Source organism: Capricornis sumatraensis, chromosome 4 (genome assembly GCF_032405125.1).
Source record: "Capricornis sumatraensis isolate serow.1 chromosome 4, serow.2, whole genome shotgun sequence".
NCBI lineage: Eukaryota > Metazoa > Chordata > Mammalia > Artiodactyla > Bovidae > Capricornis > Capricornis sumatraensis.
Genome location: NC_091072.1, coordinates 117,406,244 through 117,419,429, shown reverse-complemented (window position 1 = coordinate 117,419,429; position 13,186 = coordinate 117,406,244). Strand labels below are relative to the sequence as shown.

At 56.1% G+C, this 13,186-nt stretch overlaps 1 protein-coding gene across 4 annotated transcripts in view; it reads right to left on the bottom strand.

Moving 5' to 3' along the window:
• TOM1 (target of myb1 membrane trafficking protein) overlaps nt 1-13,186 on the bottom strand; it is a 38,925-nt gene that overhangs the window by 14,057 nt on the left and 11,682 nt on the right. For 3 of the 4 annotated variants that reach the window (XM_068969693.1, XM_068969691.1, XM_068969692.1), the window contains exons 2-6: nt 6,685-6,769; nt 4,006-4,084; nt 2,716-2,865; nt 2,300-2,434; nt 2,035-2,181 (exon numbers count right to left, since the gene is read on the bottom strand). In XM_068969693.1, the coding sequence (XP_068825794.1) occupies nt 2,035-2,181; nt 2,300-2,434; nt 2,716-2,865; nt 4,006-4,084; nt 6,685-6,769 (596 nt within the window). The remainder of the gene's footprint in view (nt 1-2,034; nt 2,182-2,299; nt 2,435-2,715; nt 2,866-4,005; nt 4,085-6,684; nt 6,770-13,186) is intronic. The other variant, XM_068969694.1, reaches the window with a different exon arrangement.

Sequence of the window (13,186 nt, the reverse complement as noted above, 5' to 3'; positions counted from 1 at the left end):
CAAGGAGTCTGGGAGTTACATCAACGTGTCCCAAAAGACAGAAGGGCCCTCTGAAATTAGACTACTCAGGCTACTCAGTCTTGTTTAGCAAGAACCTTCTTCCACTGGACATAAGCAGTCTTAATCTACACAGAGGCCAGACTTCAGGCAAACTGGTTAAAATTATAACCAAGTTAGATCAGTTTTGTCACCCTGTTTATTTAACTTATATGCAGAGTACATCATGAGAAACGCTGGGCTGGAGGAAGCACAAGCTGGAATCAAACCTGCCAGGAGAAATATCAATAATCTCTGATATGCAGATGACATCACCCTTATGGCAGAAAGTGAAGAGGAGCTAAAAAGCCTCTTCATGAAAGTGAAAGAGCAGAGTGAAAAAGTTGGCTTAGAGCTTAACATTCAGAAAACTAAGATCATGGCATCCGGTTCCATCACTTCATGGGAAATAGATAGGGAAACAGTGGAAACAGTGGCTGACTTTATTTTGGGGGGCTCCAAAATCACTGCAAATGGTGACTGCAGCCATGAAAATTAAAAGATGCTTACTCCCTGGAAGGAAAGTTATGACCAACCTAGACAGCATATTAAAAAGCAGAGACATTACTTTGCCAACAAAGGTCCATCTAGTCAAGGCTATGGTGTTTCCAGAAGTCATATGTGGATGTGAGAGTTGGACTATAAATAAAGCTGAGCACCGAAGAATTGACACTTTTGAACTGTGGCGTTGGAGAAGACTCCTGAGAGTCCCTTGGACAGCAAGGAGATCCAATCAGTCCATCCTAAAGGAAATCAGTCCTGAATATTCACTGGAAGGACTGATGCTGAAGCTGAAACTCCAATACTCTGGCCACCTGATTCAAAGAACTGACTCATCTGAAAAGACCCTGATGCTGGGAAAGACTGAAAGCGGGAGGAGAAGGGGATGACAGGATGAGATGGTTGGATGACACCACCGACTCAATGGACATGAGTTTGAGTAAGCTCCAGGAGTTGGTGATGGATAGAGAGGCCTGGCATGCTGCAGTCCATGGGGTTGCAAAGAGTTGGACACGACTGAGCGACTGAACTGAACTGAGATCAGTTTTGGATCACAGGGTGATTTTACAATATTTATGCACTTTTTATTATTGGGCCTATTATTTATTAGGAAAACTTTTCTAGTAATATTTGTAACTCTGGGGATTGACTTCATAACTTGCTAGAAGTACGGAATTAAATAGGTTTGAGTGTGAAGGCTGTTGGTAAGCTTATTTGTTTCTGAGGCTAAACAATACGTAGACATTTGTAAAACACCTCAGAAGTGATACCCCCAGTGCACAGGCCATGAACGACTCCCATCCACAAGTAAACAGACCGAACACCCAGAGATGCTGGGCATGGCTGTGGATGTCCCTCGTAGGACAGAAGCAATGGTGCTGGCCTCAGGGGCAGGAGGGACAAATGGCATGGTCTGAAGAAGTCCTGCAAAGTTACTCATGGGGCGCCAGAAAACCCTGCCCAGGACTGGCCTCCAGGATCTTACACTACATACAACCCCAATCCTCTTCTTAGGGCTTGATGGGAAGTATCATGCTGTGAGACAAGGGTTTAACATTTTTTCTGTGCAGATGTTTGAGAACCATTATTTTAGCAAGAACCTCTATTCAAATGAAATCTTACGTGAGCGCCTGAGCAAACCCTTGCAGGGAGTGGAGCTGCTGTGGATGAGGGGCCGTCTGCTGAGTCGTTCCTCTTCCTGGCGTTGCCCAGAAGCCTCCCCAGAGGAGACAGTCTGGAGAAGGGCCCAGGTGCAGGACAGAGCCTGCCCGGAGTCACAGACTTGAGCTTGAATCCTGGCCCTGTCTTCACTGGGCTGTGTGGCTCTGGGCAAGTTAACTGACCTCTCTGAGCCTCATCTCCCAAATAGTGAGCCCCTGTGGGGCTGCCTGAGGACTGGCTGGAGTACTTCCACACTGACAGGGCCCCCTCCCTAATGTGTGGGGAGGTGCCGGGCCTATGGCCTGACCTGCATGGCTGTGACCCAGGTTTGATTACCTGCTCAGGGGTTGGCGTTATGGGCGTGTCGCTGGGGAGTAGGGCTGAGGTGGGCAGGGGTGTGGTGTGTTGGTTGGAGTCCCCTCGGTGGCTGGTATCCGTGCCCACGGAATTCTGTCCTGACTGTGTCTCTGAGTTGAACACAGTCTAGAAGGCAACAGGCTGAATCAGCAAGGCTGGAAGGTCAGGACCCCCCACCCCCCCAGGAAACAGCCACAGAACCCCCTCTGGAGTGACCCCCGCCACCCCTGCAACTGCCCCTCACCCTCTGGGGCGTGTGGATAGGCGACAGCATGTCCAGGTCAGTCATGGGGAACTCCAGTCCCTTCCTCCGCAGGTCCTCGTAGACGGCCACCACACCTGTCAAGTCGGGCGAGCTGCGGAACGCGTCAGCCCAGGACTGAGAGGGGACAAAGGGACAGGGCTGATAACCACTCCTCAGTGGCTCCTCTGCAAGCCTGCCTGCCACCCCCAGGGAGCAGAAATTCCCTCCTGGACTCGCTGGTCCTTTGGCAGCATCACCTGGACAGCCAGGCCTCTGCCAACCAGGCTCCCTCATCCAGAAGTCCCATCCGCAGACGAGCAAAATGGTCCCAATGAGAGAAACCGGCGTAGACAGACAAAAAGCAGCACTGACGGGGGCGCCTTCTTCCCCACCTGCCCCGGGCTGCCCGCACTCACCTGGATGAGGGTGAGCACCTTGTCGTGCACGATGGTGGGTGGGTTGTTTTTGGGCAGGATGGTCCTCACTAGTACCCCCTCCACAAAGTCCTGGCTGGCCACCAGCACGTGGAAGCGGTGCCCACAGTTCTTGACGCAGGTTTCCAAGACCTGGGTGCCGTGTGCTGCCTGTGAGCACCTGGCAGAGGACGGGGGGCACCCAGGACCCCACCCTCATCCCCAACCCATGTCCCAGCATAGAGACCCCACAGAGGACGCGGCTTTCTCAAGTGAGACCCAGACATGGAGGAGCAGGTTCGAGGCTGGATTCAGGGGCTGGGTGGCTTGGGGTGAGCCTGGGGTGGGCAGAGGGCTGAGTACTGGCTGGAGGTCCCTGGCTGACTGGCCTTGGTACCCACAGAATCCTGTCCTGAGGCTGCCTCTGAGCTGAGCACAATCTAGAGGGAGGTGGCTCTTCAGGTAGAAAGCAGAGAACTTTCACTGAAATGGTCACCCTGTGGCCTGGGAAAAAGGTGTTCAACTTCCTCCCCTATCCCTGTCTCCACTTCCTGGCAGGAGCTGCCTTTGCTTTCAGTTTAGTGGACTAATCCAAATAGAAGTACTGCCTGGGGGAGGCAGAGCCAGAGTCCTCCCAACCCCACTCCCCAGCCAAACCCATCCTGACCGCCAGGCTGCCAGCTCATGTCTGTCCTGCCCTGCTGTGGGCAAGGACTGGCCTTGGCCTCTGAGATTTGCATCATGTTCATTTCTCAAGGCCAATTAGTCCAAGTGTCAATTGGAACTCAACTTGGGTACTGCCCCCTAGAGGCCTGTGTGCACTGAGCTTCTGTGTCACCAGGCAGGTCCTCAGCCCAGGTGTCCCATGACGTGCCCTGGAGGGCTGTGGGCCTCCATGTATCTGTTCCCCACACCAGTAGGATGGAAAGAACTTTTCCATAGCCTCTCTTGTCACTCCATGTTGGCCAGCTGTATAGACAGGCCAGTGCTTTGCTCACAGCCCCGTAGCTTGGCCAGTAAAGAATCTACCTGCAGTGCAGGAAACTTGGGTTCAATTCCTGGGTCAGGAAGATCCCCTGGAGAAGGAAATGGCAACCCACTCCAGTATTCTTGCCTGGAGAATGCCACGGACAGAGGAGCCTGGCAGGCTACAGTGCATGGGGTCACAAGAGTTGGGCACGACTTAGTGACTGAACTGCTACCACCTGGAAGACGGGCCCCAGGGTGGCTGGGAGTCCTGCCAGGCCCCTGGTGGACTGTGGTCCCCCATGGATGGAGGGACGGGGCACTCACCGTGAGAGCTAACATCACCTCATGGAAGTTCTTGTTCCCCACGATTCTCTTCTTCACGGCTCGGAAGGCATCTTTGGGACTGGGCAGAAGGACAAGAGGAAGGATGGGCAGAGGATCAGAACCTCCTTATCCAACAGGGAGGCTGTGTGCCTGAGATCAGGAGGTGCTGGGAGACGGGAATGGCTCTCACCCACCCAGGGGGATGGGGGTGGGTTGGTGTGGGAGCCAGGGAATCCTCCACCTTCTCCAAGGCCCACAGATGAGCGTGAAGGTCCTGAGATGGTTTCAGCTGGAAGGAGCGGGGAAAGTGGTTCAGGTAGTAGAGGCAGGAGTCTCGACCCGGCCCAGGTGGGGGAAATGAAGGAGGCCATGCGTGTGGTGGCAGGTGAGGGAGGGGCTGGCGAGGCCTGTGGTCACGGTGGGGAGGGGAGCATGGCAGGGAGGGGAGCACGGCAGGGAGGGGAGCGTGGCAGCTGCTCTCCCCACTCCACCTGTAACCCCACGGCCATCCGCACGCCTCACCCCGCATCCTTGTCCCTCAGCCCTGTGCAGGGGATATCCACACTGCTTGGACTGCTCCGGCCTAAAAGCCTCTGTGGCCCACAACGTGCACACCTACCGAGTAAAAGCCCATCTGAAATCCTGCTGATTCATGACCCTTTCCCAGTCCTCATCTCCTGGCTGCATTCACCCCAGGGGGCTGCCCAGCTAGAGAGGACACCCCCTAGAGGCTGGGGGCGGCATTCTCCTCTGACACTTTGCCTTCCCAGAGCCCGGTGCATTGCAGGAGCTTAAGCAATACTTCTAGGCTAGGGAGAGCGGGGAGGGGGCTGTCCTACTGTCGGCTGGATGTGTTGGGCTGTCAGTGCCAAATCCATCAAAGGCAATGTAGGAGAGTCGGGAACCCTGACGGGGGCTCCCTGACAGGAGTGAAGGAGGCAGCCAAGGCTTCCTGGGAACAGACCTGCGTGGAGGGCGGCAGGGACATAGGTGACACGAGGGGTGAAGGACCACAGGGCCCTGGCCGGGGAGGGACCCTACCCCTGGGGTGTGAGGGCGGTTTTCAACCCAATGCCCTGGGGCAGCTCCTCAGCAGCCCTCAGGGCTCCAACTTGGGAGAAGCTGGCTTCTGTTCCTGGCTTGGCTGCTCACCTGTGGCCACATCAGCGCTCTGAAGGGACGAGTCTCCACTTCTTACCGAGTGACCAGAGAAGGGGCGCCAAACTGGGAACCAGCATTCCTGGCCCGTGTCCTGTGGCTACGGGTCTCTGACTCTAGTTCTAGTCTACGGGCCTGCGGGTCTAGTTCTCCACCAGGGCACAAAGTGGACGACAAGAAGGCCGCACCCAAGGCGGCAGCAGACAAGAGACAAAGGCTTAGATGACAAGTTCAGTGAGGTCAAGGGTCGTGTCTGCCCTGTTCACTGCTGGATGCCCTGGGCCTTGCGCAGAGCCTGGAACTCAGGAGGTACTCACATCAACAGCACCTGAACAAGTATGACCCCAGTTCTGCCGACATCTACAGCGAGATGGGGACTTGCTTCTCTAAGGACACGCAGTGACCTCCAGCCTCGACATTCACAACCAGGCTCTGTGAGGTTTTCTGCCTCAGTCCTCTCAGTGGCCCCACCACCTGCCCAACCACTCCGCCACACTCAGGAGTCCAGACGCAGGAGGTTGTGTCCCCACCCAGCAGCTTGGCAAGCCCAGGGCACACGGCCGGGGAACTGGAAGGCTCTGGCAGCCACTGAGCGCTCCTGACTGGCCCTGACCGTGTGCCGCAGACGCCCACAGCCTCCTTGGCTCTGAGGTTGGTGCTGCCTGTCTGCTCCCTCCACATGGTGAGGGAACCCTTGCCGGGCAACTGGACCACCGCAGGGAGAAATGGGGGGAGCACTGAGAGCCTGCTCCAACTGCTGAACCTCATTTTCCAGACAGAGGCCTCCTCTGGTAGCTCCTCCGGCTGGCGGTGGTCATCACACCCCTCCCACCTCATCCCTGGTTTTTCATGAGAAGGACAGTGACCTTGTACCCTTCTCTGCTCCCCTCAGGGCCTTGGACAGAAAAGAGCTTTGTCTCTGAGGACAAAGACCTGGGGAGGTCCAGTGATTTGCCCAAGGTCACACGTCAGTGAGCAATGCTAGTCAGAGCCCAGGAGCTGGGACCACGGCGCCTCCACCACACCACGTGTTTCAGTGGGATGCCCTGACCCCAAGCAGGAGGCCGTGCCCTGTGCTCCAGAAACACTAACTCTGCCCAGCCTCTCTCAGTTCCGCTGCATGTTCACTGGCCTCCCTGTGATCCCGACCCTCTGTGCTGCTTTTAGATCTTAAGGAAATGAAAGTCTGTCCCTGCTCACGGGGAAGCTAGGCATCCCTGATGCACAGTCCCTCCCATGGCATGCAGAAGGGGCTCGGGGCCACCTCCGGATTCTAGCAGCCTCCAGCTGGCTTTGTCCTGTGAAGATGCCACACAGGTGATGTCCCTGGAAGAGCCAGTAGGCTGTGCTGTGGCTGCTGGGTGGGAAGCATCCAGGGGCCAGCTGGCCGGCTGAACACCTGGCATTTCTGGGCCTCTCACCCACCTGATGAGATGGTCAGACTAGATCACGGCTCTGAAATGTTTAAGATGAGCTGCAGTGGGTGCCCCGCCTGCCTCCCTCTCCCCCCGCCGTCCTCACCCTTCCTCGGTCTCGTTGATGATGTCACAGATCTCCATGTTGAGCGCCCAGTCCTCACTCTGCAGGGAGCCATCCGTGGCTTTCTCTGGGGACAAGAAATCACAGGTCACAGAGGTGTGCAGGGGTCCCGGATGGACAAACTCAGACAGCGGGAGTGGGGAGGACAGCGCCTGCTCTCTGGGCACCGAGGTAGGCCAGCACCATGTATATGGTGTCACCTTCATCGTCCCATTTCGTCTCTTAATTCCTATAGTAGCCATGTGAGGCCAGGAGGGAAGTCCCGGCTGAGTCTACCACGTGGGCAGCGGATGGATTCAGAGGCCTGGCCTCAGTGTGCTTATTTCTGACATGACAATATTGAGACAAGGTTTGGTTTTATACTGCAAATAAGTGTTCTTTCTTGCCTTTTTAATCACCTTTGGACTTGGAATCCCTTCTGAGGTTCAAAGTATAAAAAGTTCCAAAAAGACATCGAATGGAGAGTCAATCTACCTGCCTCCCCTGCCCCCAGCTTCCTTTTCCTCAGTTTCCTCTCAAATTTCCCAGTGATGTTCTTTACCTCCAGAGCCAAGGACAGGGGGTTTTAGATCCCGACTCTGTTACCACAGGGCCTGGCCACGGCCTTCCCCTTTGAGTCAGCTCATCCACAGAGAGGTGGACCCCGAGCCGCCCTGCAGAACCGCCCAGGGGAATCCGGAAATGCAAACCAGCATCGACAGGATACTTGGTGCCAAACCGGTGCTTGTAAGTGGTGATGGGTCTTTTTCTTATTACAACTGAGGCAAAAGTCGCAGAGAGTGAAATTCACCATTTCAGTGGCATTTAGCATATTTGCAAAGGTATGCAACCACTCTGCCTGTCTGGATCTTAGGGTGAGGTCTCCAGGCAGCCAGCTACGAGACTCTCCAGGCTGGGAGAGGCCGTGTTTAGAGGTCTTCTGCTGTAAGATCTGCTCAATGTGCTCTTGTGTGAGAGGTGGTGGGTGGACAATGAACAAGAAAAGAAAATTCTAGGACATTCAAACACATTAAGAGCAAAGCGCCAACCTGCGTTCACACTGCCTGTTTTCTCTGACCTCTGCACCTTCTAGGTTCCATCCACACAGACCTAGCTTTAAAAGAAGCTCCAGCAGAGCGCATATACCCTGCTCGTCTCAGGCAAGAGTCTGCCTTGCGTGTTACCCCTGCGTGTCTGTCAAGCACGCACATGAGTGTTTACCACTGGCTGGATCAGTGGTTAGGACACTAGTCAAGATCCCCTGTCATGGCTGAGTTCTCAACCTTGAGAGCCCGGCTCCAGGCTAGGAGCGCTCCTGCCTGTAGCCTCGGTGTGCCCCCGGGCACTGTGCAGCGGGGTATCTCCCAGGAGCCCCAGTGGACCAGGCACCAGAGCTTACTACACACGATGGCACAGGGGAGGTTCCCGCACCACCCTGCTCATGGGGTGACATGCCAGGCCTGCTCTAGGTGCCGGGGGTGCAATGTGGACAGATGGACATGGTCCCTGCCTTGTGGCGCTCAAAGAGGCCGAGCTCTCAGGACAGATGAGTAGGCTCTGTGAGACTGGTCAGGGTTCTCCTCCAGCCGGCAGGCAGTCCTATCCTGTGGGGCAGAGCCTGGGCTGGGCTGGCATAGTCAGATCCCTAGGACAGTGGCTTCCATGCTCTTCGTTTGGAAACTAGAATGACTTCAGCTCCACCCTGGGGCCCCCTTGGGTCCTGGAGGCTAGATGGAGGCCTGGGTAGCTCAGGACATGGGCCAGGCAGCTGGGCATCCAGGTATGGAACTGGCAGCAGGCAGGCTGCTTGGCTCCTGGGTTAGGGCTGTGGGAGGGGATGACAAAGGGCTCCCTTTAAAAGGGCGGAAGAGGGACTTACTCATCCCACAAGTATGTCCTGGGTGTGGCTTCTCTGGGCCACACTCCCTACCCCTGAGACTTACGCCTACTGAACCACATATGAAGAACCGAAAGAGCTGACAAGTGACCCCCAGGCAGGGGAGGGCCGGGTCTTCCTTTCGAGGGTCTGGGGGGCAGTGGCTGATCAACCATGCAGAATAGCACCTCCTTCAGAAGCCACATCTCAGTGACCCCCAGTCCCACGGCGGGAAGGACTCATCAACCCAAGTCCTGACTGCCTCTAATGATCCACCAAGTTCTGCCAGTTCCAGCCCTGGACACTCTCTCCATCCCAGCCCCTCCCTTCCCCGCCTTGCTCTCTGCCAGCCAGGCCACCTCCCCACCTTGCTCCCCTCACCCATCCTCCATGCTAACCAAGAGTGAACTTTCTGGAACTTGCAAGTGATTGTGTCCGTCCATTCCCGAATCCTTCAAAGGTCCCTTAGCCCCCCGCTGGACCTACAAGGCTCTTCCACAATGGTGATATTTTCACTTCCCAAGTTATATTGCTAGGTAACACCCAGCTCTTTACATAAAGAAGGTGACTGGGCCCTGGCACCTATAAGGTGTCACTACTGCCCTTGTCTAACTAATGGGGAAGCTGAGGTATGGAGAGGTCACACGGTGGTGAGGGAGGGTGGTTATGGCTGCCTCTGCCCTTATCTCTCATTGGGCGTCAGGCACTCTGCTTTTCCAGAAGGATGCACCCAGACCACTCAGGCCATCTGCCCCCTCCTTCTGGACCCTGGCTCCACCAGCAGCCCTTGGTGGTTCCTCCTTATGACCTCCCCCAGGGACTGCTGAAAACCACGGCACCTCCCTCCTCCTGGGTCTCAGAAGGGATTATGATCATTTTGGAAAGACAAGCGGCTGTTGAGGGGGCAGATGGGACATTTATGAGAGAAAGCCATCCTGAGGAATCAGGGTGGGTGCAGTGGGACCCCAGGAGCGTGAGTCTGACGCCAACTTGAGCACAGGGCCAAGCTCTTTAGTTCCTGAGTGCCAGCCGTGGGCAGAGCCACTTGGAGGATGGAGCTTTTTGTAAGGGTTTTGGGGTAAACGGGGTGCTGCAGTCAGTCTGAGCAGGTAAGAGGTGAGGAAGAGGCAGAAGGGAGACGAGACATTTGAGCAATTCCAGCAGAAGGGAGGTGTGCCCAGACCCCTCCCTTCAGGGCTGGGACAGTTCTAGGACTTCCTCAATAAAGATGTCCAGAGACTTCCCTGGTGGGGTGGTCCTGTGGTTAAGACTCTGTGCTGCCAATGCAGGGGTCGCGGGTTCTATTCCTGGTTAGGGAGCTAAGATCCCATAAGCTGAGCAGCTTGACCAGATGATTTTAAAAAAAGAAAAAGATAGAAAAAAAAAAAGAAAAGAAAAAATGGTGCAAAAAGGTCCAAGGGGTATGCTCTATTAAGGGCAGAAATTTAAACCCACAGGAATCTGGGGATGTGTGTTTTGTTTTTGGTTTTAACCGCAGAAGTAACTCAGCTGGCTATTTTAAGAAGGCGGAATAAAAACACTGACAATAGTTACTAGTTCCAAAAGAATGACAGCTGACTTCTCGAGCTCTCTGCTGTTGGCTGTGACCTCTGGAGGCCCTGGGGCGATCGTACCTTTGTCCCTCAGCTCCCGGGGAAGCCGGGCCCTGTGAATCACCGGCTATCATGCGGGCGGGCAGGTGGAGGTTGGGATCTTGGGGCGTCTGTCTGTCTGCTCAGCAGTCTGTCCTCTCTGTGTGGGGCTGGTGCCAGTACAGGCAGAGTGGTGGCACGGCTTTGGAGGGGACAAGCCTGGCCTCACCTCTGAACTCAGAGACTCCGGGCAAGGGTCTGAGCCTCAGAGTCTCGGTTTCCTCATCTGGGAAGCTGGGAGAAGACGGCCGCCCCTACAGGCGATGGGACTTTTCGGCCTGACAATGTGCAGTGCGTCAGCTGAAGAGCAGCGGCAGGTCACTGCTGAGCCCCATGACCATGGCCTGGGATGGGAGCAGCAGACGGCGGCCACCGCGGTCTCCAGCTACAGGCCCCTGGAGCCAGCCTGCTTGGCCCGGGGGCACCCTGAGTTTCTGGAGAGCCCACCCTCTCTGCCATGGGGGAAGCCCTGCTTCATATGGGGCCATTTCTGTGGGGCTCAGGGGACCTGTGGGTCACCATTGTGGGTGCCCGTCCCCCTGACCGCCTCCTGCCAGGTCAGCATGAGGGCAGCAGCCTAGAGCTGCCTCCCCACCACCCTGCATGTTCCGTCACCAGGTCCCCAGGGGCCCAGCTGCTCAACGTGTCTCAGAGGTGCCCACCTACGCCATCACGGTCACAGCTCTGGTTCCAGGCCTGTCTCCCACCCAGCCCTATAACATCACCTTCACACTCTCCTCTCCCAACATAAATCCAACCAGTGCTCTTCTCTGTCTAAATATTTTCCATGATAGCCCACTGCCCGAGGGTTGAAAACCAGATCTCTTCAGGGGCTGAGAGGGACATCTGAGGCCGAGCTTGGCCACAATCGGCTGTGGTCTTCCTCCCTCCCTCAGCTGCCCTTGTTCTTTCACGCGTCAGGGCTTCTGCTTGGGGCACCTGGCTCCCCTCCAGGCAGGCACCAGGTCACAGGAGATGGTGAGAACCCACCCCTCACCACCAACACTTGTCGGCTTCTCAGCACAACCAAGCCCCGGGCCCTACACTTCTCATCAGCCCCACTGCGCTCACCACAGCCCCTAAGGCAGAGGATGGAGACACTGAGGAGCAGAGAAGCCAGTGGCTTGCCTGTGGTCATGCAGCGTGCGTGTTGCAGAGCAGAGGTTTGAACCCCAAGAGTTTCTTAGCTACTAGGTTGCGTGCCTCTCAAACATACTGAACACGTGCCATCCGGGCCCCGGGAGACACTGGTGAGCAGAGCTGGCCAGGTCCTGCCTTTAAGAAGTCTGCAGCCTGGTGGGCAGCCACAGTGGCATCACAGAAGGGAAAACGCCTGGACAGAAAAGAGCAGGTGCTGAGACAAGCACAGGAGTGTGCGATTCAGATGTGCCAACGGGAAGACCTGTAAGGCCCTACCCGTGTTAGCCCCGCAGTGTGCCTCCAGCCAGGTGAACCGTGCCAGGCTCATCCTGCCCCTCGGCACTGGCACTGTGGACAACAGCAACCAGATGACCGGCCTTCCCTGACCGTCAGCCTGGGACCCTCCTCTCCTGTGACCACCCTGCAGCCCACACCATGTGTGGGGACAGCTCACACCCACACTTGGAAGTGGAGGGTGAGGATGCAGAGCCGGTCTAGGGGGGTCGGGACCTGTGCGCTCCCCCTCTGCTCTGCTCCCGCCTGCCTTGGCTGGATGCCGAGCTCTGGAGACATCTCTGTCTCTCCAGGCCCACCCTCTGGTGGGAGAGAGAGTAGTGGCTCAGCCAATGTTTGTGGAAGGACCAGCCGAGGCTCCAGGCCACCTCGCTGCTGAGCACCCGTCCCTACTCTGTCCCGGGGAAGATTCCTCGTGCTTCACTGACCTAAGCTCCCTTGTCCACTCTTGAGCCCCTCTGCTGCTGGGATGTGGCTTACAAATAACGACCTGTCAGAACTCAGTTGGTAGATTTTTCTTTGCAGATTCAATGAAATACGGTTTGCAAACAGTAATGAAGTGTCTTAAAGGGCGAGGTCGACAGCTCAAGCCCCACCTTGACCGGGCCCAGGCCTGGGGCAGGGCTCACCGACCTGGGATAGAAGGTGAGGTAGCTGAGCATGACCAAGCAAGCAGCGACATGAGGTGTCGGCTCGCCCCAGAGCGCCCACGGGCTCTCTCCAGATCCTCCTCCTATGACTAGCTCTGCTGTGAGGGTGCCCACAGGCCACCTGATCTTCAGGAACTGTCACCTTCCCAGTGTTCACGGCACCTACTCATATCGCTCAAAGGAGCCATGGTGAACCCTTGAGATCTCCCTTCTAGTCTTCACTGTTTTCAGGGTTTGAAAAACACATCAGCATAATTTTTTTAAAGATGTGTAATGGTACTGTGACTATGGCTCATTTGTTTCTGACTACAATTCCTCTTCCATATCCTTAAAAGACACAGAAATATTTATGAGTGAAATGATATGCTGTTTGGAATTCACTGTAAGTAGTACTCACCCCTCCCTCTTCTCCCTGCCCCTCTCCCCACCCACATCTGCCTCCATCGCTGGCCCAGTGCCCCTTTGCCCCCTCTGCCCACCTCCCCACTGCCTCCCACGTGCCCTCTTCCTGCCCGTCTCTTCTCCCTCCCACAACACACTCTGAGCAGCTTCTGTTCATCCAGCCCTGCACCAGGTGCCAGAGGGGCAACGATGAACAGAATCCCTGCCCTTGGGGAGGCCCAACAGCAGTCAGTGAAAACAGCTGGAGAGATGTGTTTAGAGGAAAAGGACAAGTGATGTGACTGAGGTCAGTCCAGGGCACTGGGGAGCCACAGGGAGGGGTCAGCACCTGTGGGAAGAACCGGGAAGGTTCCAGTGAGGAGGTACCTTCTGGGCTGAGCACAGGGCATGAGCTGCTGGGCTGGAGGAGATGAGGAGGGACATTCCTGGGAGAGGAAGAGCATGAGGTGAATGAAAGACTCCAAGAAGAAACCTCAGGGGTGAAGAGGAGA